Genomic DNA, 26,927 nt, shown 5'->3' with positions numbered 1-26,927 from the left:
GAGAGCTGTCAGTCATCTCTCCTGCTATCAGATAGGACGGCTCAAGTCACCTGACCGGTGGTATCTGGACCATGGAGGGTTACACCCATACTTTCTAGTACATTATATTAATAAGTGACATTCACTGTCTTTGTATGTAAAAGTTTAGAAACACTGAATTTTGCCTCGCCCTATTATTTGCTGTGGCGACATATACTGTATAGAAGGGCATGGAGGATTGGATAGATGGTATACAAGTATTGGGCATGCTGGTATTTGTAGTAGAGCACCCAAGTCCTGAATATTATGGCTGCCGGCCTGTGACTATAGAGCCGGTAGTGGGTACACGTGTGGCTTGGGTATGCTAATAACGTCTGTGGGAAACCCCAAAGTGTTAATGCCTCAATAACTCACTTTGTGTAAAGTATTTTCTCGTTTGGAAATAGTGAATGTGAATACGAATAGTTTACGGCTTTAAAGGGAGTCTATTAACCATTCCTGGAAAGGCTTTATGGGGAATCTCCTAGGGATAGAGCCAGACTGATAGCCAAGAGAGAAACTTTGGGTGCTTTATATACAGTAGAGCAGGGGTGCCCACACTTTGTCAGCATGTGAGCTACTTTATTATATGACCAAGTCGAAAGATCTACCCACTTCTTGTGGGCAGGGCCGGGGCGGGCATGTTGGCGGGGCCGGGCGGATCGTGAGAGCAGGAGACAGCGGCGTTCTGTGGCCGCCCAGGGATCCCCGCTGTCTGCTTGTTCACAGCGCAGGCTGAGAGTTATCTCTGGACACTGGTAGGCTGGGGCTGTGGTTGCGGCTGGGGCTGCGGCAGCCACGCCTGCCAGTGTCCGTAGATGACTCTCAGCCTGCGCTGTGAACAAGCAGCACCCCGGCCCCCTCCATCCCTAAGAGCGGCCTGCAAGTGTCCGGAGTGCTTGTTCACAGCGCAGGCTGAGAGCCGACTCTCAGCCTGTACTGTGAACAAGCAGACACCGGGGATCCCTGGCTGCATCCCGCGATCGACCCATACGTCCATTGCGATCAACCGGTAGATCACGATCGAAGTATTGGGCACCTCTGCTGTAGAGCAAGGACTGACGCTTCTCATACTCCAGAATTTTTGAAGGACTTGTATGGTTTCTGTATTGGTGAGCTGCTGTCCCTTTGTTTCACAAGCGTACCGGATAGTGTGTTAGGAGAACCTGTAGCTCAGTCAGTAGGGTGATGACCTTGTATGTCTGCACCGGATAGTGTGTTAGGAGAACCTGTAGCTCAGTCAGTAGGGTGATGACCTTGTATGTCTGTACTGGATAGTGTGTTAGGAGTACCTGTAGCTCAGTCAGTAGGGTGATGACCTTGTATGTCTGTACCGGATAGTGTGTTAGGAATACCTGTAGCTGTCAGTAGGGTGATGACCTTGTATGTCTGTACCGGATAGTGTGTTAGGAGAACCTGTGGCTCAGTCAGTAGGGTGATGACCTTGTATGTCTGTACTGGATAGTGTGTTAGGAGTACCTGTAGCTGTCAGTAGGGTGATGACCTTGTATGTGTGTACCGGATAGTGTGTTAGGAGAACCTGTGGCTCAGTCAGTAGGGTGATGACCTTGTATGTGTGTACCGGATAGTGTGTTAGGAGTACCTGTGGCTCAGTCAGTAGGGTGATGACCTTGTATGTGTGTACCGGATAGTTTAGTGTGTTAGGAGTACCTGTAGCTCAGTCAGTAGGGTGATGACCTTGTATGTCTGTACTGGATAGTGTGTTAGGAGAACCTGTGGCTCAGTCAGTAGGGTGATGACTTTGTATGTGTGTACCGGATAGTGTGTTAGGAGTACCTGTAGCTCAGTCAGTAGGGTGATGACTTTGTATGTGCGTACCGGATAGTGTGTTAGGAATACCTGTGGCTCAGTCAGTAGGGTGATGACCTTGTATGTCTGTACCGGATAGTGTGTTAGGAATACCTGTAGCTCCGTCAGTAGGGTGATGACCTTGTATGTCTGCACCAGATAGTGTGTTAGGAGTACCTGTGGCTCAGTCAGTAGGGTGATGACCTTGTATGTCTGTACCGGATAGTGTGTTAGGAGAACCTGTAGCTCAGTCAGTAGGGTGATGACCTTGTATGTCTGTACCGGATAGTGTGTTAGGAGTACCTGTGGCTCAGTCAGTAGGGTGATGACCTTGTATGTCTGTACCGGATAGTGTGTTAGGAGTACCTGTAGCTCAGTCAGTAGGGTGATGACCTTGTATGTCTGTACCGGATAGTGTGTTAGGAGTACCTGTAGCTCAGTCAGTAGGGTGATGACCTTGTATGTGTGTAACGGATAGTGTGTTAGGAGTACCTGTAGCTCAGTCAGTAGGGTGATGACCTTGTATGTGTGTACCGGATAGTGTGTTAGGAGTACCTGTAGCTCAGTCAGTAGGGTGATGACCTTGTATGTCTGTACCGGATAGTGTGTTAGGAGTACCTGTAGCTCAGTCAGTAGGGTGATGACCTTGTATGTGTGTACCGGATAGTGTGTTAGGAGTACCTGTAGCTCAGTCAGTAGGGTGATGACCTTGTATGTCTGTACCGGATAGTGTGTTAGGAGTACCTGTAGCTCAGTCAGTAGGGTGATGACCTTGTATGTGTGTACCGGATAGTGTGTCCTTGATGTAGCCCAGTTCTCTGCATTGAATAGTTCCCAGTCCATTCTCTCTGCTTTGAACGACCTCTATGGCTCACAGTCCAGAGACCACTAGACCAGCTGCTGTGAAACTACAACTCCCAACATGCTCTTCTCATCTCCATGGAAGTACCAAGAAGAGCAGAGCCTGTATGCATGCTGGGAGTTGTAGTTTTGCAACAGCTGGAGAGCCGAGGTTTCCTACCCCTGCACCAGAGCCATCACTTAGAGTAGTGGGCCCTGCACATGAAGGGGCTGCCTCCTGGGGACTTGTGTTCGTACCGACAATGATGAGGGCTTCTCGGCCATACACGACGACCACCACAAATATGTTTACACTGCTTGGTGACAGACTCCCTTTAAATCCAGTAAATAAGATGGGGGAAGTTATACTGATGGTCCAGAATAACATTAAACCGGGAGGCTCAAAGTCTGACATTATTTGGTGCTTGGTCTTATTTGGTGCTTGTGTGACTATAATATTGGTCTGGTCAGTCTGGAAGGGTTGCAGCGATGCAGATACTATGAGATATAGGAAATTTTTAAATGGGGAGTTCCTGGAGAAGCCGCATGCTATTAAATGATGCAAACCCTTTCTTGCAGTATTTATTGAGACCGTTGCACTTATTGAATGAATATTTAAGACTTTAACTATAACGCCGTCTGAAGATGCTAAGCTGCAAGCCAGAGACGCCGCTGCAAGTCCATTACCCCGGCACAACTTACTCTGCCCCTATAGTCGCTCCATGGCTCACGTATATTGAGGTTCCATCTCTAGATCGGAAGTCCGATCGGAGCCCTTGCAATATTTTCATTCTTTTCAGATGGCATTCCAGCCTTGTACAGAAAGAGAGTAGGGGTCACTGCCCACCATGGAACGCCTGCTTGTCTTTTAGGAATTGGCTTGTATATCCTTTTATTCTTCAATGATCTTTTATTTGGTACCAGCCATGTTGTATATATCTTATACTTGTACAGCTTTTAACTTCCTTACCTTTTTTTTTCTTGCTCTTTTGTTTTTTTTAAGTCGTGTGCTACTTTTCACTAATCGATTCTCGAGCCTTTAGACTTTAGAGCTTTCTATGGCAAACCAATAAACATTTTTCAATCTGAATGGTGTAATATGATTTTATTGCAAACTGTGAATATTCAGCCTGTGTGTAATGTAATGTATAATGTAAGTGCGGAATGCTGTACACTGGCCAATCAACGCTGGGCAATGCATTCCTATGAGAAAGAGTAAGCTCCCTCGTAACAGCAAGCTGCCAGCTCTCCCGATTAGCAAGGACGAGCCTTCTGCAGAGCCAGCGTTGATTTGCCGAATGCTTTACACTGTATAGCATTCAGCCAATCAATGCTGGCTCTGAATCGAATATTTACTGCGAATAGCGAGTAGTATTTGATCAAGTACGAATATTTCGAATACCTACTCAATCGAATACGACTCGCTCCTCTCTAGTAAAAACCTTTGATGTTTGCATGGACATCACTGGGTGAACCCTGCAGTATAGATCACATTGTGTGGATTTCTTTCAATCCCATTTCCTATGCTATAGCTATAAATCAGCAGGGGTGAGCCTACGGCGAGTTCATGACCACTGAGATACTGCCCAGGTTGTCTCCAGCTTCAGAGGAGAAATCCAGACAATTTATCTTCTGATATCAGCTGAACTTGGCTCCATACCTTTATAATTTAGAAAAACTGCAAATATTTCTAGAACTTTTTTTTATATAAATCTGAAGCTGCCACTAAGAGGCCCCAACAGTAGATGGAGCTCTAGAGCTATTGCTGCATGCAGTGGTTGATACAGGCGACTGCTGAGAGTCAAGACAAGGCAGGGTTATCGGTCCCTGTATTTTGGCCGGTTTCTGTATGTGAATCACCTTATACCCAAGTAACCTGAACCAACTCTCTAGCTCAGGGGTAAGGAATCTTCGGCTCTCCAGCTGCTGTGAAACTACAACTCCCAGCATGCTCCATTCACTTCCATAGGAGTCTCAAGAACAGCAGAGCCAGTATGCATGCTGGGAGTTGTAGTTTTGCAATAGCTGGAGAGCAAGGTCCACCTTTTTTCAGGGTGACACATGTACTCTGCTAGAGACTGACACCTGAGTAGTCAGAGACAAGAAAGGACCTAGAACTCAAGAAGACTTTCTGCTGGTGGGATATCTTGTATAACAGAAATCAAAGACGAGGTCTAGATGATGGAATCTGCAGCTGAAGATGAGGTGGACTGTGGGAAAAGAAGGATTCTGCTCAATTATGCAGGGTGAAGCTACGGTGGTAGGCCTGAGAGACTTCACAACCAGCATGGGGGTCACAGGCACCCACCGACAAGATGCTGTGGTTGCAATTGGTCACGGCATCCGAGTGCATTAAATATCCATGATCTAAATCTTCCCCACAAGAACGGGAATCTCAGTCTCCCGTAACACTGAACCCCACCCATAAGAAATCAGTACTTTCCATACGGCCTTTCAGTTCCTTGTGAAGATGTCAGGAAAAGGAACTGCTTTATCTAGCAACGCAACATCCAACGCTGCTCGGAAGGTTCCAGTTGGCCACATAGACACAGATTTCTGAGAAAAGTGAATTAAAGCCAAAACTACAGCAATGATGGTGCGAATGTTCCGGACTGTTGTGATGTGATATGACTGGAGATGTTCTGGGCTGAGATCAGAGTCTGGTATTGGAGCAGCCGCCACATTATACAGCCCTGCCAAGGCGCAAAGCATTAAGTGCAGATGAACAAACTGCTAAAAGTTATCATGTAACGTCCCCCATAACCCGACCGAGCCCCACTAGGACCCCCCCAAAGACTCTGTGGTTACTAATGCTGTAAGAGCAGTGTCGCTGCATTTTATCTTAAATTTGGGGGGGGGGGGGTGGTTTGGGAGTTACTTGTTGTAATCCCATAGCAGTTCTTACCAAAGTGAGAGGGACGGAGATACTTCTGTACTGGATCTCTCAAACACCCCGAGAATAAATCTGGAGAATATAATATTCATCTTAAATAATCATCTTATTCTACGAAACTAATGTCTAAATAAATTAAATATAAAGATTAATGCCTCATAGGGGCCCCTGCACACAATATTATACCCCATAGTGGCCCCTGCACACAGTATTATGCCTCATAGGGGCCCCTGCACACAGTATTATACCCCATAGTGGCCCCTGCACACAGTATTATACCCCATAGTGGCCCCTGCACACAGTATTATACCCCATAGTGGCCCCTGCACACAGTATTATCCCCCATAGTGGCCCCTGCACACAATATTATGCTTCACTGTGGACACCCATGAACAATTATACTCTCGGGTCAGAGTATAATAATCGGAGACCCAGGGGAGGATACAAACATAGAAAACACTGTTACTTACCTCTCCCAGACTCCGGCGTACTCCTGACTGATATCGGCCATCTTTAATGATAGAAGAGACGTCACGAGCCGAGGCTTGCATTATGATACAAGTCCTGGCCCGCGTGACGTCTGGGACATCACCAAGTAGGCCTGAAACCTTCCGGAGACAGGAGAGGTAAGTAACAGTGTTTTTTTATGTTAACCTCACCTCTCCTAGCCCTCCGATCATTATACTCGGTGGTCTATTTGTGGGGTTCGTGGGCCTGCAAACTTACTTACCAATCCCGACTCCTGCTCACAGCCGCCTCTGCAGAAGGGGAAGTGCAAGCGGGCAGGAGCATGAGCCAGGATTGGTAAGTAAATAGGGCTCGTTTCCTATATATAAAAAAAAAAAATCTGCAGTGATACTGGCTTCCACCGGTCCCCCTAGTATCCCGAGCCCCCTAGTATCCCGGGCCCCCTAATATCCCGGGCCCTGTGGCAGCCCCGATAGTTACGCCCCCACTCTTATATTTACCAAAGTGCTGCTGCTTGGTCAGAATGTGGTTGGTCAGTGACAGTCACAAGACATAAACTATTCCGGTACTTCTTTGTTTAGGTGACTATGGGAAGTGATTTGCATTTTACTTTTACCTGGATTTTGCCAGTAAGTATATCGCTTATCCGACGACACGCAGTTACGCCATTTTATTAGAGGACATCTCCAGGGATGACAGTATTGTTGCACATCTGACTTTATTTTCTGTTACATATGGATGTCTTCACAAACTTATCATACAATTAAGAGGCACCAATGTTGCATGATAAAATAAGACTTGCCCAGTAATTTCTCAGTCTGCGTTGCAGTGACAGAATCCCGGGATTTTGATGTAAACAGTTTCTGCTCTTTGTAGATTTGCAAGTAAAATAAACTCTCGTCGACCTTTTCATCTCTACTCTGTAAAGGTATATAGAACACTGAAGCTCAGATACAGAATCTCATCTCTCCATATCGTCTTTTGCTTTGCTGGTGCTTTGATTAAAAAGGAGGAAGCGTGAGCCAAAGACAAGTCGCATCGGTGAGGTTGCCCGGGCATTACGTTGTCACACAGTGGCCGTGAAATAAACCGTGGATCACTACACGTGGTAACTTAAAGTCTACACTGGCACGACAAATGAAGCACAGAGGCTAGTGCAACAATGAAATCAATGCACCGGTTCAGCACATCCATGTAAAGCAGACAATGTGCGTGTTCCATTTGGCAGAAGTTTAAAAAGTCAGTTTTGCATCTGGGGCATCTTGCACACATATATACACTTAGAATTTACACAGTCGTCCATTCCACCCAGATATCTTAAAGGTATTCCATAAATATATAAAACGGGATATGATTTGGCGGGCTTTTGGCCGATATTTTGCAGGAGGAGACGGATAGCTAGGTCGATGAGGATCATGGTGTGTAAGGAGGAGGCTTCTCATCTGGTGGGAAATAAGGTGGAGAGTAGCGAGGAGGAGCGGTGGACGGCCACATGAAACTGGGACCAGACTGGGAGGTTGAGTTCGGATCATCTGATAAGCCAGAGGGTGTAGAAGCCGGAAAGACATTGGAATGCTGCAGAAGAAACGCAAACGTTATCGTTACTTGGCGTGATCTAGTGACGTGTAGTAAGAAGATATATACCGTACTTATTACCAGTAAGGCCTGGTTCACATCTGCATTCGGTATGCAGACTCCCCGAAGGGAATACCGAATGTATTGACAAGCGGTGTCAATGAACGCACATGGACCCCATAGACTATAATGGGGTCTGTGTGTTTTCCGTGCAGGGTCTACTTCATTAAAGTACCAGACACAACCTGTCGACAAACATGGCACTCTTTTTGGAAAAAAGTAGCCATGTTTTCCTCTTCAAAGCTGCCTATTAGAGATGAGCGAGTAGTGTTCAATCGAGTAGGTGTTCGAACTAATACTACGGTATTTGAAATACTCGTACTCGATCAAAGTTTAAGGTTCGATGCAGAACCAGCGTTGATTGGCAGAATGCTATATATTCTATACATGCTATACATTCTGCCAATCAACGCTGGTTCTTCTCTTACCTTTAGAAGTCTTCTCCGTGCAGCACCCCCGCGGCGTCTTCCAGCTGGAATTCACTCTGCCTAGGCATTGGGGCCTAGGCAGAGCCGACTGCACATGCGCGGGCATGCCCTTGCATGCGCAGTCGGCTCTGCTCAGGCGTCGGGCCGGGCAGAGCCGACCGCGCATGCGCAGTCAGCTCTGCTTAGGCCCCGATGCCTAGGCAGAGTGAATTCCAGCTGGAAGACGCCGCGGGGGTGCTGCGCCGGGAGAATCGTTCAAGGAGAATCCAGCCCAACCGTCACTCGTGGACTTGATAAGTATAATTTTATTGAATTTTGCGTACCCCTGAAACGAGCATTTCCCCCCATAGACTATAATGGGGTTCGAAATCCGTTCGAACAGTCAAACAGTGAGCAGCTGTTCGAATCGGATTTCGAACCTCGGACATTTTAGTGTTCGCTCATCTCTAGTGCCTATTGCTTCTTCATGCTGCATTTTTGGTCATTTACCCAATAAATAGGAATCTAAATGTTACCAGTTATTGTTCTTTGTTATTATTTTGATGTATATAAATGGTTTTTCATATCATTGTATAGATCATATAATATAGTGTATATATATATATATATATATATATATATATATATATATATATATAGTATCAGCTCCATATTCTATTGTCATACCTGTAAGTCATAGGCAGTGTAAGGTGGCAGGTGTGGAGTGCTGTGATAGTAGGTATTGTAGGACGGCACTGGTGGTCTTGTGTTGTATTGTACAGTAGGACGTGGGGTCTCCACAATACAACTAATGGCAGGAATAGTCGGATTCTGAAAAGAAATATAGAATACATTTATTCATTAGACAACTCTGGATAAAGATCAGGCATACTAAAACTCAACATGGCCAATGGTGTTTTCAGGTACATCAGACACCAGCCAATGTTAGTGTGCATGGACACCCAATGACTACATCTCTCCTCCATCTATATATAGATGATTGTAGATGAGTATTAGAAGAATTGTAGACGTGTGATGGAATAAATACAGCAAAAAAACCAGAATCTCATCTTCTTACCATGTCTTTGAATCCACCAAGTATTGCAGCGGTTATAATCCCCAGGAACAGGCCCACAATGTTCAGTATGGTTACCGACCAAAGTAAGTGGTATAGATGGATAACATCTTGGCAGCTTTTAACATCAATGTATTCATAGTACAGGCCTGAAATTCCAGCCCTGCAAACACAGAAAAAAACATAAAAATCACAACATTTCCATTATTAGGGCAATGAATAATTAATGTTTCCTTCTTGGATACCGGTCTGATTTGGTTATTTTAGTACTGTCATGGTGTGGATAGAGAAGAACAAGGGAGTCACATCAGCTGGTACCTGATAGGAACAGACCCATACCCTGTACGTCCCGTATACTGTCCCTCCAACATAGGCTCTAACTATAACATGTACAGACCCATACCCTGTACATACTGTATACTGTCCCTCCAACATAGGCTCTAAATATAACATGAGCAGACCCATACCCTGTACATACTGTATACTGTCCCTCCAACATAGGCTCTAAATATAACATCAGCAGACCCATACCCTGTACATACTGTATACTGTACCTCCAACATAGGCTCTTAATATAACATGAGCAGAACCATACCCTGTACATCCCGTATACTGTACCTCCAACATAGGCTCTTAATATAACATGTACAGACCCATACCCTGTACATACTGTATACTGTCCCTCCAACATAGGCTCTAACTATAACATGTACAGACCCATACCCTGTACATCCCGTATACTGTCCCTCCAACATAGGCTCTAAATATAACATGAGCAGAACCATACCCTGTACATACTGTGTACTGTACCTCCAACAAAGGCTCTAAATATAACATGAGCAGACCCATATCCTGTACATCCCGTATACTGTCCCTCCAACATAGTATCTAAATATAACATGAGCAGAACCATATACTGTACATCCCATATACTGTACCTCCAACATAGGCTCTAAATATAACATGAGCAGAACCATACCCTGTACATACTGTATACTGTACCAACAAAGGCTCTAAATATAACATGAGCAGACCCATATCCTGTACATACTGTATACTGTACCTCCAACATAGGCTCTAAATCTAACATGAGCAGAACCATATACTGTACCTCCAACAAGGGCTCTAAATATAACATGAACAGACCCATACCCTGTACATCCCATATACTGTACCTCCAACATAGGCTCTAAATATAACATGAGCAGAACCATACCCTGTACATACTGTATACTGTACCTTCAACATAGGCTCTAGCTATAACATGAGCAGAACCATACCATGTACAAACTGTAAACTATCCCTCCAACATAGGCTCTAAATATAACATAAGCAGAACCATATCCTGTACATACTGTATACTGTACCTCCAAAATAGGCTCTAACTATAACATAAGCAGAACCATATCCTGTACATCCCGTATACTGTACCTCCAACATAGGCTCTAAATATAACATAAGCAGAACCATATCCTGTACATACTGTATACTGTACCTCCAACATAGGCTCTAAATATAACATAAGCAGACCCATATCCTGTACATACTGTATACTGTACCTCCAACATAGGCTCTAACTATAACATAAGCAGAACCATATCCTGTACATACTGTATACTGTACCTCCAACATAGGATCTAAATATAACATAAGCAGAACCATATACTGTACATCCCATATACTGTACCTCCAACAAGGGCTCTAAATATAACATGAACAGACCCATACCCTGTACATCCCATATACTGTACCTCCAACAAGGGCTCTAAATATAACATGAGCAGACCCGTACCCTGTACATACTGTAAACTGTACCTCCAACATAGGATGTAAATATAACATGAGCAGAACCATACCATGTACATACTGTCCCTCCAACATAGGCTCTAACATGAGCAGACCCATACCCTGTACATCCCATATACTGTACCTCCAACAAGGGCTCTAAATATAACATGAGCAGACCCATACCATGTACATACTGTAAACTGTCCCTCCAACATAGGCTCTAACATGAGCAGAACCACACCCTGTACATCCCGTATACTGTCCCTCCAACACAGGCTCTAAATATAACATGACCAGAACCATACCCTGCACATGCTGTATACTGTACCCAGGGCCGCCGATAGGCCAGTACTACTGCTACTGGCGTCAGGGGCCCGGCCAAATTTAAAAATGGGGGGGGCCCGGGCCCCCTGGCGCCGGCAGCAGTCATTGTATGTCCTGTTTGTTTCAACTCAGATCTGCGCCCAGAGGACGCAGATCTGAGTTGAACACATACACGGCTGAAGCAAGGAGCTGACACAGGTCAGCTCCTTGCTTCCCCGCTGCCGCCGGCTACCCGGCAGTGTAAACGCGATGTGATGACGTCACATCGCGTCTACAACTGTGCGCCAGTAAGAGAGAGAGGCGCGGGGGAACGAAGGAGAAGGTAAGTCTAATGTGGAACGTGAAACTGGGGGCAGATGAAGGAGAGGACGGCATGACACTGGGGGCAGAGATGTAGGGACATGAATCTGGGGGCAGAGATGTGGGGACATGAATCTGTGGGCAGAAATGGAGGGGACATGGATCTGGGGGCAGAGATGGAGGGGACATGAATCTGGGGACAGAGATGGAGGGGACATGAATCTGGGGGCAGAGATGGAGGGACATGAATCTGGGGGCAGAGATGGGGGACATGAATCTGGGGGCAGAGATGGAGGGACATGAATCTGGGGCAGAGATGGAGGGGACATGAATCTGGGGGCAGAGATGAAGGGACAGGAATCTGGGGACAGAGATGGAGGGACATGAATCTGTGGGCAGAAATGGAGGGGACATGAATCTGGAGGGCGGAGATGGAGGACATGAATCTGGGGGCAGAGATGGAGGGACATGAATCTGGGGGCAGAGATGGAGGGGACATGAATCTGGGGGCAGAGATGGAGGGACATGAATCTGGGGGCAGAGATGGAGGGGACATGAATCTGGGGGCAGAGATGGAGGGGACATGAATCTGGGGGCAGAGATGGAGGGGACATGAATCTGGGGGCAGATGAAGGGTGTATATGAAGCTGGGGGAGAGACAGAGGGGGGACATATAATTTACGGGTGACTGTAGGAGGATTATACAGTGTGCGGGCACATGAAAAATTAATGAGTGGGCGGAGTCAACATAACAGTGGGTGGGGCTAAATTTCCCACCGCACATTTTGTCCCTCTTTTGGTTCTTCAAAAGTTGGGAGGTATGGGTACAGGGGGCAATGGAAAGATGTTAGAGGGTGGACGGGGGGGGGCATTGTTGGGACATCGGGTGTGCGGCACTGCGGAGAGGGGACTGGGGCAATAATATATAATATATAAGTTTTTAGCTGGGACTTTCACTTTAAAGGAGTGTTCACATTGCGTTTTTTGCCTCCCTTGCCGGGATACGTTGGTAACCAGTCACAATCAGCTCCCCACTTATCCCTGCACGGAGAACTGCAGGCCCCCCTTTTTTTTAATGGCCAGTTCTTCGTGCAGGGATAAGTTGACAGCTGATTCTGACTGGTTACCAACGTATCCCGGCAAGGGAGGCCAAAAACGCAATGTGAATAAGCCCTGAGGATTTATTAGGAGGCTCTTATAGATGGTGTTGGCTGTCTATAGGCGCTGTCACACGTAGCAGATTGTACCTGCAAATAGAATCTGATTAAGCCTTGTAATGCTGCTAAATAAAGGGAATGACCCGTTTCCTGTACATACTATATACTGTATATACTGTGTACTGTACCTCCAACATAGGCTCTAACTATAACATGAGCAGAACCATACCCTGTACATCCTGTATACTGTCCCTCTAACATAGGCTCTAAATATAACACGAACAGAACCATACCATGTACATCCCGTATACTGTACCTCCAACATAGGCTCTAAATATAACATGAGCAGACCCATACCCTGTATATACTGTATACTGTACCTCCAACATAGGCTCTAAATATAACATGTACAAACCCATATCCTGTACATCCCGTATACTGTACCTCCAACATAGGCTCTAAATATTACATGAGCAGACCCATACCCTGTATATACTGTATACTGTACCTCCAACATAGGCTCTAAATATAACATGTACAAACCCATATCCTGTACATCCCGTATACTGTACCTCCAACATAGGCTCTAAATATAACATGTACAAACCCATATCCTGTACATCCCGTATACTGTCCCTCCAACATAGGCTCTAACTATAACATGTACAGACCCATACCCTGTACATCCCGTATACTGTCCCTCCAACATAGGCTCTAAATATAACATGAGCAGAACCATATCCTGTACATCCCGTATACTGTCCCTCCAACATAGGCTCTAACTATAACATGTACAGACCCATACCCTGTACATCCCGTATACTGTACCTCCAACATAGGCTCTAAATATAACATGAGCAGAACCATATCCTGTACATCCCGTATACTGTCCCTCCAACATAGGCTCTAACTATAACATGTACAGACCCATACCCTGTACATCCCGTATACTGTACCTCCAACATAGGCTCTAAATATTACATGAGCAGACCCATACCCTGTATATACTGTATACTGTACCTCCAAAGGCTCTAAATATAACATGAACAGAACCATACCATGTACATCCTGTATACTGTCCCTCTAACATAGGCTCTAAATATAACACGAACAGAACCATACCATGTACATCCCGTATACTGTACCTCCAACATAGGCTCTAAATATTACATGAGCAGAACCATACCCTGTACATACTGCAATGCAAACAAGAACAGGAGCTCTTCATATCCAGACGGTCACTCTACTCCCTGCAAGGATTAATAAGGATGAAGCCAATGATTGTTTAGATTGTCTTAGACCATTGAGACGACCTGGAGGATTTGCTGAGATCACACTCGCTCACCTGCCACAGTTATACAGCTCACAACAATAGCACGTGTTGCTCTTAATCTTCACAGAACATGAGCCCCGTGTCGGCATCTGACAAGTAACCTGAAGAAGATGTATATACAGTGAATGAGACTGTCTGTCAGGTATAAGACAGTATATAAGGAGAACCTATGCTCTTACCTCTGCAGTGTCAGTCCCTTGATCACCTCCTGCAGAGGTAAAGTATCGACATTTGCCTGCATAGATTGGTCTGAGATCCTATAAAAGTATAATAATTCAGAATTAATGTCATTTCTCATGATTCATTCCATGTTACCATTTCCTTATTATACAATATTTCGCGGTCTAATGAAAACCTACGTGGCGACAATCACTAATACGATCATTCATCCCCATACATTGGTCATTGGTTATATAGAGGCCCGCGCTTCCGTGCTCACCCCAATATTGGAGTATTCATGAGTTTGCTTGTTGGGTGGTCGGAGCCCCACTTACAGCTTGATCCTCACTTGTGTATAAAAGGCCTTTAGGGATCGTTCACACTCCGTCCTTTACAAGATTTTAGCAAAGGACATTAGCAGAACCATCGCAAATCCATGAAATATTCCAATGAGCTTAATGGGATTTTATCTGGTGTCCGGTAGTGACCATTAGTGTCTGTTTACACCAAATCCGTCACATGCCTGTTATTTATCGCAGACAAAAATTACCGCATGCAGGACGTGAAAGATAAACGGTTTCATGACGAATGTTCACCAGCCATTATTTTATAATGTCTATGGGTAATGGACAGTAACGGATGGGCGTCTATTGTATATTTATAATTAGATATTATTTTCTGCACATGCTGAGAAAGCAGAAACGAAAAAAGCAAAAAAAAACGACAGTATAAAAATGGACACTAACTAATACTGATACTAACTGACACTAACTGACACTGATGCTAACTGACACTGATGCTAACTGACACTAACTGATACTGATACTAACTGATACTGATACTAACTGACACTGATGCTAACTGACACTAACTGACACTGATGCTAACTGACACTAACTGACACTGATGCTAACTGACACTGATGCTAACTGACACTAACTGACACTGATGCTAACTGACACTAACTGACACTGATGCTAACTGACACTGATACTAAGGGCTCATTCACATCTGCGTTCATGGGTCCTTATTGCAGGTTTCCGTTTCCTGCATAAAACAGATGCAGGAGACGGAAGCCTGCAGGAGACTTTCTCACCCATTCATTTGAATGGGTGAGAAAGCTGTCCGCCCGTGCGCGGCAGTGAGCGTTTTGCGCTCTCCGCCACGAAACCAGGTTTTATAATCCGGACACAGAGTCGGACATGCAGTACTCTGTGTCCGGATAAAAAAATCCGGTTTCGCGGCGGAGAGCCTAAAACGCTCACCGCCCGCGCACGGCCGGACCCGATCTATGGTTTCCGTCTTCTGCCATGCAGAAGACGGAAACCATAGTACGGAGACCCCAGACGCAGGTGTGAACCCAGCGTAACTGACACTAACTGATACTGATACTAACTGACACTGATACTAACTGACACTGATACTAACTGACACTAACTGACACTAACTGATACTGATACTAACTGACACTAACTGACACTAACTGACACTGATACTAACTGACACTGATACTAACTGACACTGATACTAACTGACACTGATACTAACTGACACTAACTGATACTGATACTAACTGACACTAACTGACACTAACTGACACTGATACTAACTGACACTGATACTAACTGACACTGATACTAACTGACACTGATACTAACTGACACTAACTGACACTAACTGATACTGATACTAACTGACACTAACTGACACTAACTGACACTGATACTAACTGACACTGATACTAACTGACACTGATACTAACTGACACTGATACTAACTGACACTAACTGACACTGATACTAACTGACACTGATACTAACTGACACTGATACTAACTGACACTGATACTAACTGACACTAACTGACACTAACTGATACTGATACTAACTGACACTGATACTAACTGACACTGATACTAACTGACACTAACTGACACTAACTGATACTGATACTAACTGACACTAACTGACACTAACTGACACTGATACTAACTGACACTGATACTAACTGACACTGATACTAACTGACACTGATACTAACTGACACTGATACTAACTGACACTAACTGATACTGATACTAACTGACACTAACTGACACTGATACTAACTGACACTGATACTAACTGACACTGATACTAACTGACACTGATACTAACTGACACTAACTGACACTAACTGATACTGATACTAACTGACACTGATACTAACTGACACTGATACTAACTGACACTAACTGACACTAACTGATACTGATACTAACTGACACTAACTGACACTAACTGACACTGATACTAACTGACACTGATACTAACTGACACTGATACTAACTGACACTAACTGACACTAACTGATACTGATACTAACTGACACTAACTGACACTAACTGATACTGATACTAACTGACACTGATACTAACTGACACTGATACTAACTGACACTAACTGACACTAACTGATACTGATACTGACACTAACTGACACTGATACTAACTGACACTGATACTAACTGACACTAACTGACACTAACTGATACTGATACTGACACTAACTGACACTGATACTAACTGACACTGATACTAACTGACACTGATACTAACTGACACTAACTGACACTAACTGATACTGATACTAACTGACACTAACTGACACTAACTGATACTGATACTAACTGACACTGATACTAACTGACACTGATACTAACTGACACTAACTGACACTAACTGATACTGATACTAACTGACACTAACTGACACTAACTGACACTGATACTAACTGACACTGATACTAACTGACACTGATACTAACTGACACTAACTGACACTAACTGATACTGATACTAACTGACACTAACTGACACTAACTGATACTGATACTAACTGACACTGATACTAACTGACACTGATACTAACTGACACTGATACTAACTGACACTGATACTAACTGACACTAACTGACACTAACTGATACTGATACTAACTGACACTAACTGACACTAACTGATACTGATACTAACTGACACTGATACTAACTGACACTGATACTAACTGACACTAACTGACACTAACTGATACTGATACTAACTGACACTAACTGACACTAACTGATACTGATACTAACTGACACTAACTGACACTAACTGACACTGATACTAACTGACACTGATACTAACTGACACTGATACTAACTGACACTGATACTAACTGACACTAACTGACACTAACTGACACTGATACTAACTGACACTGATACTAACTGACACTGATACTAACTGACACTAACTGATACTGATACTAACTGACACTAACTGACACTAACTGACACTGACGCTAACTGACACTGACGCTAATGTGTCTGTTTTTTTGAACTGATCCGTTAATGTCTATTATGATAGGTGTCCATTTTATTGAGGGATTTTTCATGGACACCGTCAGAATGGACATCCAATGGTCGTCTGACCCCACCCTTAGTGTCTATGACCAATATTGTCCATTGTATGTCATATAGCTTCCAAGCTTAGTGTCGTAGACATTGATGGTCTCCACTATACTGACTGCAGCTGTCACATGTAGACCTGATCTCCCTACACTCTTCAGCCTGAATAAGGGTATCTAGCCCGAAACATGGGTAACTATAGGCACTAAGACATAACGGGGTTATCTGGGGAATAATAAATCTTACCAGAGCATTCCTTGCACTGCACTCTTTAATAATTCAGGTCTATGTCGCACCCTCCTGAGGACTTGACTAAGACGAGCGTTCAAAACAGCAATGAATTCCTCCTACTACACCACTAGGGGGCGCTCAGACCTCACTGCACACTTACACTGTAATCTCTAGCTCACAGGGCACGGCATGGGAAGAGCAAGCTGAAAGTGCAAATATTCCACTCCATCTAGAACTAATGGGTCCGAAATTATAATAAATGTCAACTTTCCCTTAAATTATTTGCAGCTTTTCTCTTATCTCTCGTCCAACCTGCTGTGTGACAGACTCCAGTCAGGATTCAGACCCCGGCACTCCACTGACACTGCCCTAATAAAAGTCACCAATGACCTGCTAACCGCCAAAGCCAAGCGCCATTACTCTGTCCTCCTCGACCTCTCCTCTGCCTTTGACACAGTTGACCACTCCCTCCTGTTAGAAATTCTCTCATCCCTTGATATCTCAGACTTGGCCCATTCCTGGATCTCCTCATATCTCACCGACCGCACATTCAGCGTCTCCCACTCGCACACCACCTCCTCACCTCGCCCTCTCTTTGTAGGTGTCCCCCAAGGCTCCGTCCTAGGACCCCTCCTCTTCTCCATCTACACCCTTGGCCTGGGCCAACTCATAGAATCTCATGGTTTCCAGTACCACTGCTATGCCGATGACACCCAAATCTACATCTCTGGACCTGACATGACCTCCCTGCTGGCCTGAATTCCAGATTATTTAGCGGCCGTAGCCTCCTTCCTCTCCTCCCGCTTTCTCAAACTCAACATGGAGAAAACAGAGTTTATCATCTTCAGCCCATCCTGTATGGCCCCTCCACCTGACCCATCTATCAAAGTTAACGGAACCCCACAGGCCCGATGTCTTGGGGTAACCCTGGACTCCGACCTATCCATCAAGTCACACGTTCAAACCCTCAACACCTCCTGCCGCCTCCAGCTCAAGAACATCCACCGAATCCGCTCCTTCCTCACCCCTGAAACTACCAAGACGCTCGTCCATGCCCTCATAATCTCCCGCCTAGACTACTGCAACACCCTTCTCCATGGACTCCCAGCAAACACCCTCGCCCCCCTCCAGTCCACCTTAAACTGCGCTGCTCGCTTAATCCACCTCACCCCCTGATCTTCATCGGCCGCTCCCCTCTGCCAGTCCCTCCACTGGTTACCCATAGCCCAGCGAATAGAGGTCAAGCTACCAACGCTAACATACAAAGCCATCCACAACCTGACCCCTCCATATATCTCTGACCTCACCTGTCCCCTCCATATATCTCTGACCTCACCTGTCCCCTCCATATATCTCTGACCTCACCTGTCCCCTCCATATATCTCTGACCTCATCCTCACCTGTCCCCTCCATATATCTCTGACCTCACCTGTCCTCTCCATATATCTCTGACCTCATCCTCACCTGTCCCCTCCATATATCTCTGACCTCACCTGTCCCCTCCATATATCTCTGACCTCATCCTCACCTGTCCTCTCCATATATCTCTGACCTCATCCTCACCTGTCCCCTCCATATATCTCTGACCTCACCTGTCCTCTCCATATATCTCTGACCTCATCCTCACCTGTCCCCTCCATATACCTCTGACCTCACCTGTCCTCTCCATATATCTCTGACCTCATCCTCACCTGTCCTCTCCATATATCTCTGACCTCACCTGTCCCCTCCATATATCTCTGACCTCACCTGTCCCCTCCATATATCTCTGACCTCATCCTCACCTGTCCTCTCCATATATCTCTGACCTCACTTGTCCCCTCCATATATCTCTGACCTCATCCTCACCTGTCCTCTCCATATATCTCTGACCTCATCCTCACCTGTCCCCTCCATATATCTCTGACCTCACCTGTCCTCTCCATATATCTCTGACCTCATCCTCACCTGTCCTCTCCATATATCTCTGACCTCACCTGTCCCCTCCATATATCTCTGACCTCATCCTCACCTGTCCCCTCCATATATCTCTGACCTCACCTGTCCCCTCCATATATCTCTGACCTCACCTGTCCCCTCCATATATCTCTGACCTCATCCTCACCTGTCCCCTCCATATATCTCTGACCTCACCTGTCCCCTCCATATATCTCTGACCTCACCTGTCCCCTCCATATATCTCTGACCTCACCTGTCCCCTCCATATATCTCTGACCTCACCTGTCCCCTCCATATATCTCTGACCTCACCTGTCCTCTCCATATATCTCTGACCTCACCTGTCCCCTCCATATATCTCTGACCTCACCTGTCCCCTCCATATATCTCTGACCTCATCCTCACCTGTCCCCTCCATATATCTCTGACCTCACCTGTCCCCTCCATATATCTCTGACCTCATCCTCACCTGTCCTCTCCATATATCTCTGACCTCATCCTCACCTGTCCCCTCCATATATCTCTGACCTCACCTGTCCTCTCCATATATCTCTGACCTCATCCTCACCTGTCCCCTCCATATACCTCTGACCTCACCTGTCCCCTCCATATATCTCTGACCTCATCCTCACCTGTCCTCTCCATATATCTCTGACCTCATCCTCACCTGTCCCCTCCATATATCTCTGACCTCACCTGTCCTCTCCATATATCTCTGACCTCATCCTCACCTGTCCTCTCCATATATCTCTGACCTCACCTGTCCCCTCCATATATCTCTGACCTCATCCTCACCTGTCCTCTCCAAATATCTCTGACCTCACCTGTCCCCTCCATATATCTCTGACCTCATCCTCACCTGTCCTCTCCATATATCTCTGACCTCATCCTCACCTGTCCCCTCCATATATCTCTGACCTCACCTGTCCCCTCCATATATCTCTGACCTCACCTGTCCCCTCCATATATCTCTGACCTCATCCTCACCTGTCCCCTCCATATATCTCTGACCTCACCTGTCCCCTCCATATATCTCTGACCTCACCTGTCCTCTCCATATACCTCTGACCTCACCTGTCCCCTCCATATATCTCTGACCTCACCTGTCCTCTCCATATATCTCTGACCTCATCCTCACCTGTCCTCTCCATATATCTCTGACCTCATCCTCACCTGTCCCCTCCATATATCTCTGACCTCACCTGTCCCCTCCATATATCTCTGACCTCATCCTCACCTGTCCTCTCCATATATCTCTGACCTCATCCTCACCTGTCCCCTCCATATATCTCTGACCTCACCTGTCCCCTCCATATATCTCTGACCTCATCCTCACCTGTCCCCTCCATATATCTCTGACCTCATCCTCACCTGTCCCCTCCATATATCTCTGACCTCACCTGTCCCCTCCATATATCTCTGACCTCACCTGTCCCCTCCATATATCTCTGACCTCACCTGTCCTCTCAATATATCTCTGACCTCACCTGTCCCCTCCATATATCTCTGACCTCACCTGTCCCCTCCATATATCTCTGACCTCATCCTCACCTGTCCCCTCCATATATCTCTGACCTCACCTGTCCCCTCCATATATCTCTGACCTCACCTGTCCCCTCCATATATCTCTGACCTCATCCTCACCTGTCCTCTCCATATATCTCTGACCTCATCCTCACCTGTCCCCTCCATATATCTCTGACCTCACCTGTCCTCTCCATATATCTCTGACCTCATCCTCACCTGTCCCCTCCATATACCTCTGACCTCACCTGTCCCCTCCATATATCTCTGACCTCATCCTCACCTGTCCTCTCCATATATCTCTGACCTCATCCTCACCTGTCCCCTCCATATATCTCTGACCTCACCTGTCCTCTCCATATATCTCTGACCTCATCCTCACCTGTCCTCTCCATATATCTCTGACCTCACCTGTCCCCTCCATATATCTCTGACCTCATCCTCACCTGTCCTCTCCAAATATCTCTGACCTCACCTGTCCCCTCCATATATCTCTGACCTCATCCTCACCTGTCCTCTCCATATATCTCTGACCTCATCCTCACCTGTCCCCTCCATATATCTCTGACCTCACCTGTCCTCTCCATATATCTCTGACCTCATCCTCACCTGTCCCCTCCATATACCTCTGACCTCACCTGTCCCCTCCATATATCTCTGACCTCATCCTCACCTGTCCTCTCCAAATATCTCTGACCTCACCTGTCCTCTCCATATATCTCTGACCTCATCCTCACCTGTCCCCTCCATATATCTCTGACCTCACCTGTCCCCTCCATATATCTCTGACCTCACCTGTCCCCTCCATATATCTCTGACCTCATCCTCACCTGTCCCCTCCATATATCTCTGACCTCACCTGTCCTCTCCATATACCTCTGACCTCACCTGTCCCCTCCATATATCTCTGACCTCACCTGTCCTCTCCATATATCTCTGACCTCATCCTCACCTGTCCTCTCCATATATCTCTGACCTCATCCTCACCTGTCCCCTCCATATATCTCTGACCTCACCTGTCCCCTCCATATATCTCTGACCTCATCTCCCGCTACCTGCCCACACGTAACCTCAGTTCCTCCAATGACCTCCTACTCCGCTCTGCTCTCATCCGCTCCTCACACAACCGTCTCCAAGATTTCTCCCGCGCATCCCCCATAGTCTGGAACTCCTTACCAAGACACATAAGACTGACCCCCACAATCACAGGATTCAAGAAGGCTCTGAAGACTCCCCTATTCAGGAAGGCCTACACCCCCCAATAACACTATCACCGCACCCCCATCTGTACAGTCTCCCCCTCTCCTTCTGTCTCTACCCCCCTTCCCTCATAGATTGTAAGCCCTCGCGGGCAGGGCCCTCTACCCCACTGTGCCAGTCGGTCACTGTTAGTATTATATATATACACCTGTATATTCTGTGTATTGTATGTAACCCCCAAATTGTATGTAACCCCCAAATGTAAATAAACAAACATATACCATATATAGGTACAATCTCTGGTGTAGTTAAATGGAAAATCACAAAAAACCACCAGGTACACAAGTTTAAGCAAAAATAGAAAAAAGGTTTTATTACATAAAATCCACATATAACAATACAACATATAACAATACAAAAGAAGGGAATGGAGGGGGCAACTGAGTTACCCAATAAATAGGAGTGAAAATGGGAAAGGTGGAAAGTATGCACATGAAAGATGGATTAATATAATTAGCAAAACCATAGGCACACAGATATATATAGAGCAGCGGATATACAACAAATGTAGCACAACAAGACAAAGTGTATTGCTATAATAGCAAAAGTAACATGCCACAATTGTAAATCTCCTACAGAAATGTGATAGACATATAGGCCCATGAGTGGTGCAAAAAATACATGATTATAATAATAATAGCATACAGACCGTGTAGGCCAAAAGGCCAAATGTCCCAATCCACTCCACACCCAACGCGCGTTGCCTTGACAAAGCCCTAACGGGCGAAACGCGCGTTGGGTGTGGAGTGGATTGGGACATTTGGCCTTTTGGCCTACACGGTCTGTATGCTATTATTATTATAATCATGTATTTTTTGCACCACTCATGGGCCTATATGTCTATCACATTTCTGTAGGAGATTTACAATTGTGGCATGTTACTTTTGCTATTATAGCAATACACTTTGTCTTGTTGTGCTACATTTGTTGTATATCCGCTGCTCTATATATATCTGTGTGCCTATGGTTTTGCTAATTATATTAATCCATCTTTCATGTGCATACTTTCCACCTTTCCCATTTTCACTCCTATTTATTGGGTAACTCAGTTGCCCCCTCCATTCCCTTCTTTTGTATTGTTACATGTTGTATTGTTTATATGCGGATTTTATGTAATAAAACCTTTTTTCTATTTTTGCTTAAACTTGTGTACCTGGTGGTTTTTTGTAACCCCCAAATGTACAGCACCATGGGAGGATGGAGGAGGATGGAGGATGGAGGAGGAGGAGGAGGAGGAGGAGGAGGAGAAGAAGAAGACTAATAATAGCTTTTCACCTACAAATTCGGATCTATACTACACAGATATAAGGAGGAAACGTAAAGTCTACTTACTAGATGCCTAGCAGCAAACACACCATCCACGATGGCACAGCAGAAAGCCGCGATCACCCCAAAACTGATAAATACTATTGAAGCAACGAGCTGGAGATATAAAGATGGAGATATCAGGGTGTTACACACACATGACTTGCTTTAGTGTGCATTCACATTGGCTGTATTAATGCAATTTTTGCAGCACGAACAAGGGAGGGCGACAATACAGACAACGTAAAAATCTCTTCTATTTCTTGTCCTTTTCTGATCGCTTCTTGATATTTACTTTAAAGTCTGCATAGAACAATGATCGATATGTAAAGTAGTCGCACAATGAATGTGATTTCAGAATTGTCACTGAGATTTCTGAATGATTTGGGTCTGTGAAGTAACAATGCGGCATTTTCATTTCCCAGGACAGGGATGTTACATTCATTGATCGCATGATCTACTTGCAGCCCAGTCACATTGAACATGAATAGAGCTGATCTGCAATACCTAGCACCGCCACTATGCAACATGTGGCGCTGTGCTTGGTAAGCAATGAATAGTTGCAGTGCTCACCCAAAAATGTCACCTCTTCAGACAGCTGATTGCAGGGGCGAAACCACTGGGGTAGCAGCAGTAGCAGATTGCACAGGGCTCAAGACATTAGGGGGCCCGGCTAATAGGCAGTTACCTGCTGGAGTAACTCCAGCAGGTAACGGGCCCTGTTACTTACCAATCCTCGCTCCTGCTCACAGCTGCTGGTGCTTCCCCTTCTGTGGAGGCGGCTGTGAGCAGGATCAGGGATCGGTAACTGAGGCCTCGGGCCCACAAACCCCACAAACCGCGCCATCATTATACTTTTCAGACCCTCAAATATAATGAATGGAGGCCCAAGGGAGGTGAGGGAACATAAAAATCATTGTTACCTACCTCTCCTGCGCTCCAGAAGGCTTTGGGCCTGTTTGGTAATGTTGCAGACATCACGCAGGCCAGGCTAGCGTCCTTATTCATGGCGACACCGGCCTGAGTCGGGCAACGTCTGGTCCAACAGTGAAGATGGACAAAATCAGTGGGGAGTGCGCAGGAGCCCGGAAGAGGTAAGTAACATTGATTTTTATGTTTGTATCCTCCCCTGGGTTTACAATTATTATATTCTGGGGTCTGAAAAGAACTGAGAGTATAATAATTGTTCGTGGGTGGTTCACAATGGAACATATTGGTATATGCAGGGGCCGCTATTGTGCATAATAGGGTATGTGAAGGGTCCACTATGGGGTATAATACTGTGTGAAGGGTCCACTATGGGGTATAATACTGTGTGCAGAAGACGCTATGGGACATAATACTGTGTGCAGGGGCCACTATGGGGCATAATACTGTGTGCAGGAGTCACTATGGGACATAATACTGTGTGCAGGGGCCACTATGGGACATAATACTGTGTGCAGGGGCCACTATGGGACATAATACTGTGTGCAGGGGTCACTGTGGGACATAATACTGTGTGCAGGGGTCACTATGGGGTATAATACTGTGTGCAGGGGCCACTATGGGACATAATACTGTGTGCAGGGGCCACTATGGGACATAATACTGTGTGCAGGGGCCACTATGGGGCATAATACTGTGTGCAGGGACCACTATGGGACATAATACTGTGTGCAGGGGCCACTGTGGGACATAATACTGTGTGCAGGGGCCACTATGGGACATAATACTGTGTGCAGGGGTCACTATGGGACATAATACTGTGTACAGGGGCCACTATGGGACATAATACTGTGTGCAGGGGCCACTATGGGGCATAATACTGTGTGCAGGGACCACTATGGGACATAATACTGTGTTCAGGGGCCACTATGGGACATAATACTGTGTGCAGGGGCCACTATGGGACATAATACTGTGTGCAGAAGACACTATGGGACATAATACTGTGTGCAGGGGCCACTATGGGACATAATACTGTGTGCAGGGGCCACTATGGGACATAATACTGTGTGCAGGGGTCACTATGGGACATAATACTGTGTGCAGGGGCCACTATGGGACATAATACTGTGTGCAGGGGCCACTATGGGACATAATACTGTGTGCAGGGGCCACTATGGGACATAATACTGTGTGCAGGGGCCACTATGGGACATAATACTGTGTGCAGGGGCCACTGTGGGGGATAATACTGTGTGCAGGGGCCACTATGGGGATAATACTGTATGTAGGGGTCACTATGGGACATAATACTGTGTGCAGGGGCCACTGTGGGGGATAATACTGTGTGCAGGGGCCACTATGGGGATAATACTGTATGTAGGGGTCACTATGGGACATAAAACTGTGTGCAGGGGCCACTATGGGACATAATACTGTGTGCAGGGGCCACTATGGGGTATAATACTGTGTGCAGAAGACACTATGGGACATAATACTGTGTGCAGGGGCCACTATGGGGCATAATACTGTGTGCAGGGGTCAATATGGGACATAATACTGTGCGCAGGGGCCACTATGGGGTATAATACTGTGTGCAGGGGCCACTGTGGGACATAATACTGTGTGCAGGGGCCACTGTGGGACATAATACTGTGTGCAGGGGCCACTGTGGGACATAATACTGTGTGCAGGGGCCACTGTGGGACATAATACTGTGTGCAGGGGCCACTGTGGGACATAATACTGTGTGCAGGGGCCACTGTGGGGGATAATTCTGTGTGCAGGGGCCACTGTGGGACATAATACTGTGTGCAGGGGCCACTATGGGGCATAATACTGTGTGCAGGGGCCACTATGGGACATAATACTGTGTGCAGGGGCCACTATGGGACATAATACTGTGTGCAGGGACCACTATGGGGCATAATACTGTGTGCAGGGGCCACTATGGGACATAATACTGTGTGCAGGGACCACTATGGGACATAATACTGTGTGCAGGGGCCACTATGGGGGATAATACTGTGTGCAGGTGCCACTATGGGACATAATACTGTGTGCAGGGGCCACTATGGGACATAATACTGTGTGCAGGGGCCACTA

General features: G+C 45.9%; 1 protein-coding gene across 2 annotated transcripts in view; it reads right to left on the bottom strand.

Moving 5' to 3' along the window:
- Positions 1–6,729: 6,729 nt before the first annotated feature.
- Positions 6,730–26,927, bottom strand: part of TMEM255A (transmembrane protein 255A) — a 40,169-nt gene continuing 19,971 nt past the window's right edge. The window contains exons 4-9 of one of the 2 annotated variants that reach the window (XM_075259617.1): positions 23,922–24,011; positions 14,227–14,304; positions 14,060–14,148; positions 9,149–9,308; positions 8,758–8,901; positions 6,730–7,603 (exon numbers count right to left, since the gene is read on the bottom strand). In XM_075259617.1, coding sequence (XP_075115718.1) covers positions 7,442–7,603; positions 8,758–8,901; positions 9,149–9,308; positions 14,060–14,148; positions 14,227–14,304; positions 23,922–24,011 — 723 coding nt within the window. In that variant the 3' untranslated portion in view covers positions 6,730–7,441. The remainder of the gene's footprint in view (positions 7,604–8,757; positions 8,902–9,148; positions 9,309–14,059; positions 14,149–14,226; positions 14,305–23,921; positions 24,012–26,927) is intronic. The other variant, XM_075259618.1, reaches the window with a different exon arrangement.

This window comes from Leptodactylus fuscus, chromosome 11 (genome assembly GCF_031893055.1).
Source record: "Leptodactylus fuscus isolate aLepFus1 chromosome 11, aLepFus1.hap2, whole genome shotgun sequence".
Taxonomy (NCBI): Eukaryota; Metazoa; Chordata; class Amphibia; order Anura; family Leptodactylidae; genus Leptodactylus; species Leptodactylus fuscus.
Note: the sequence above shows the minus strand (reverse complement) of the source record. Positions and strands in the feature narration are given on the sequence as shown.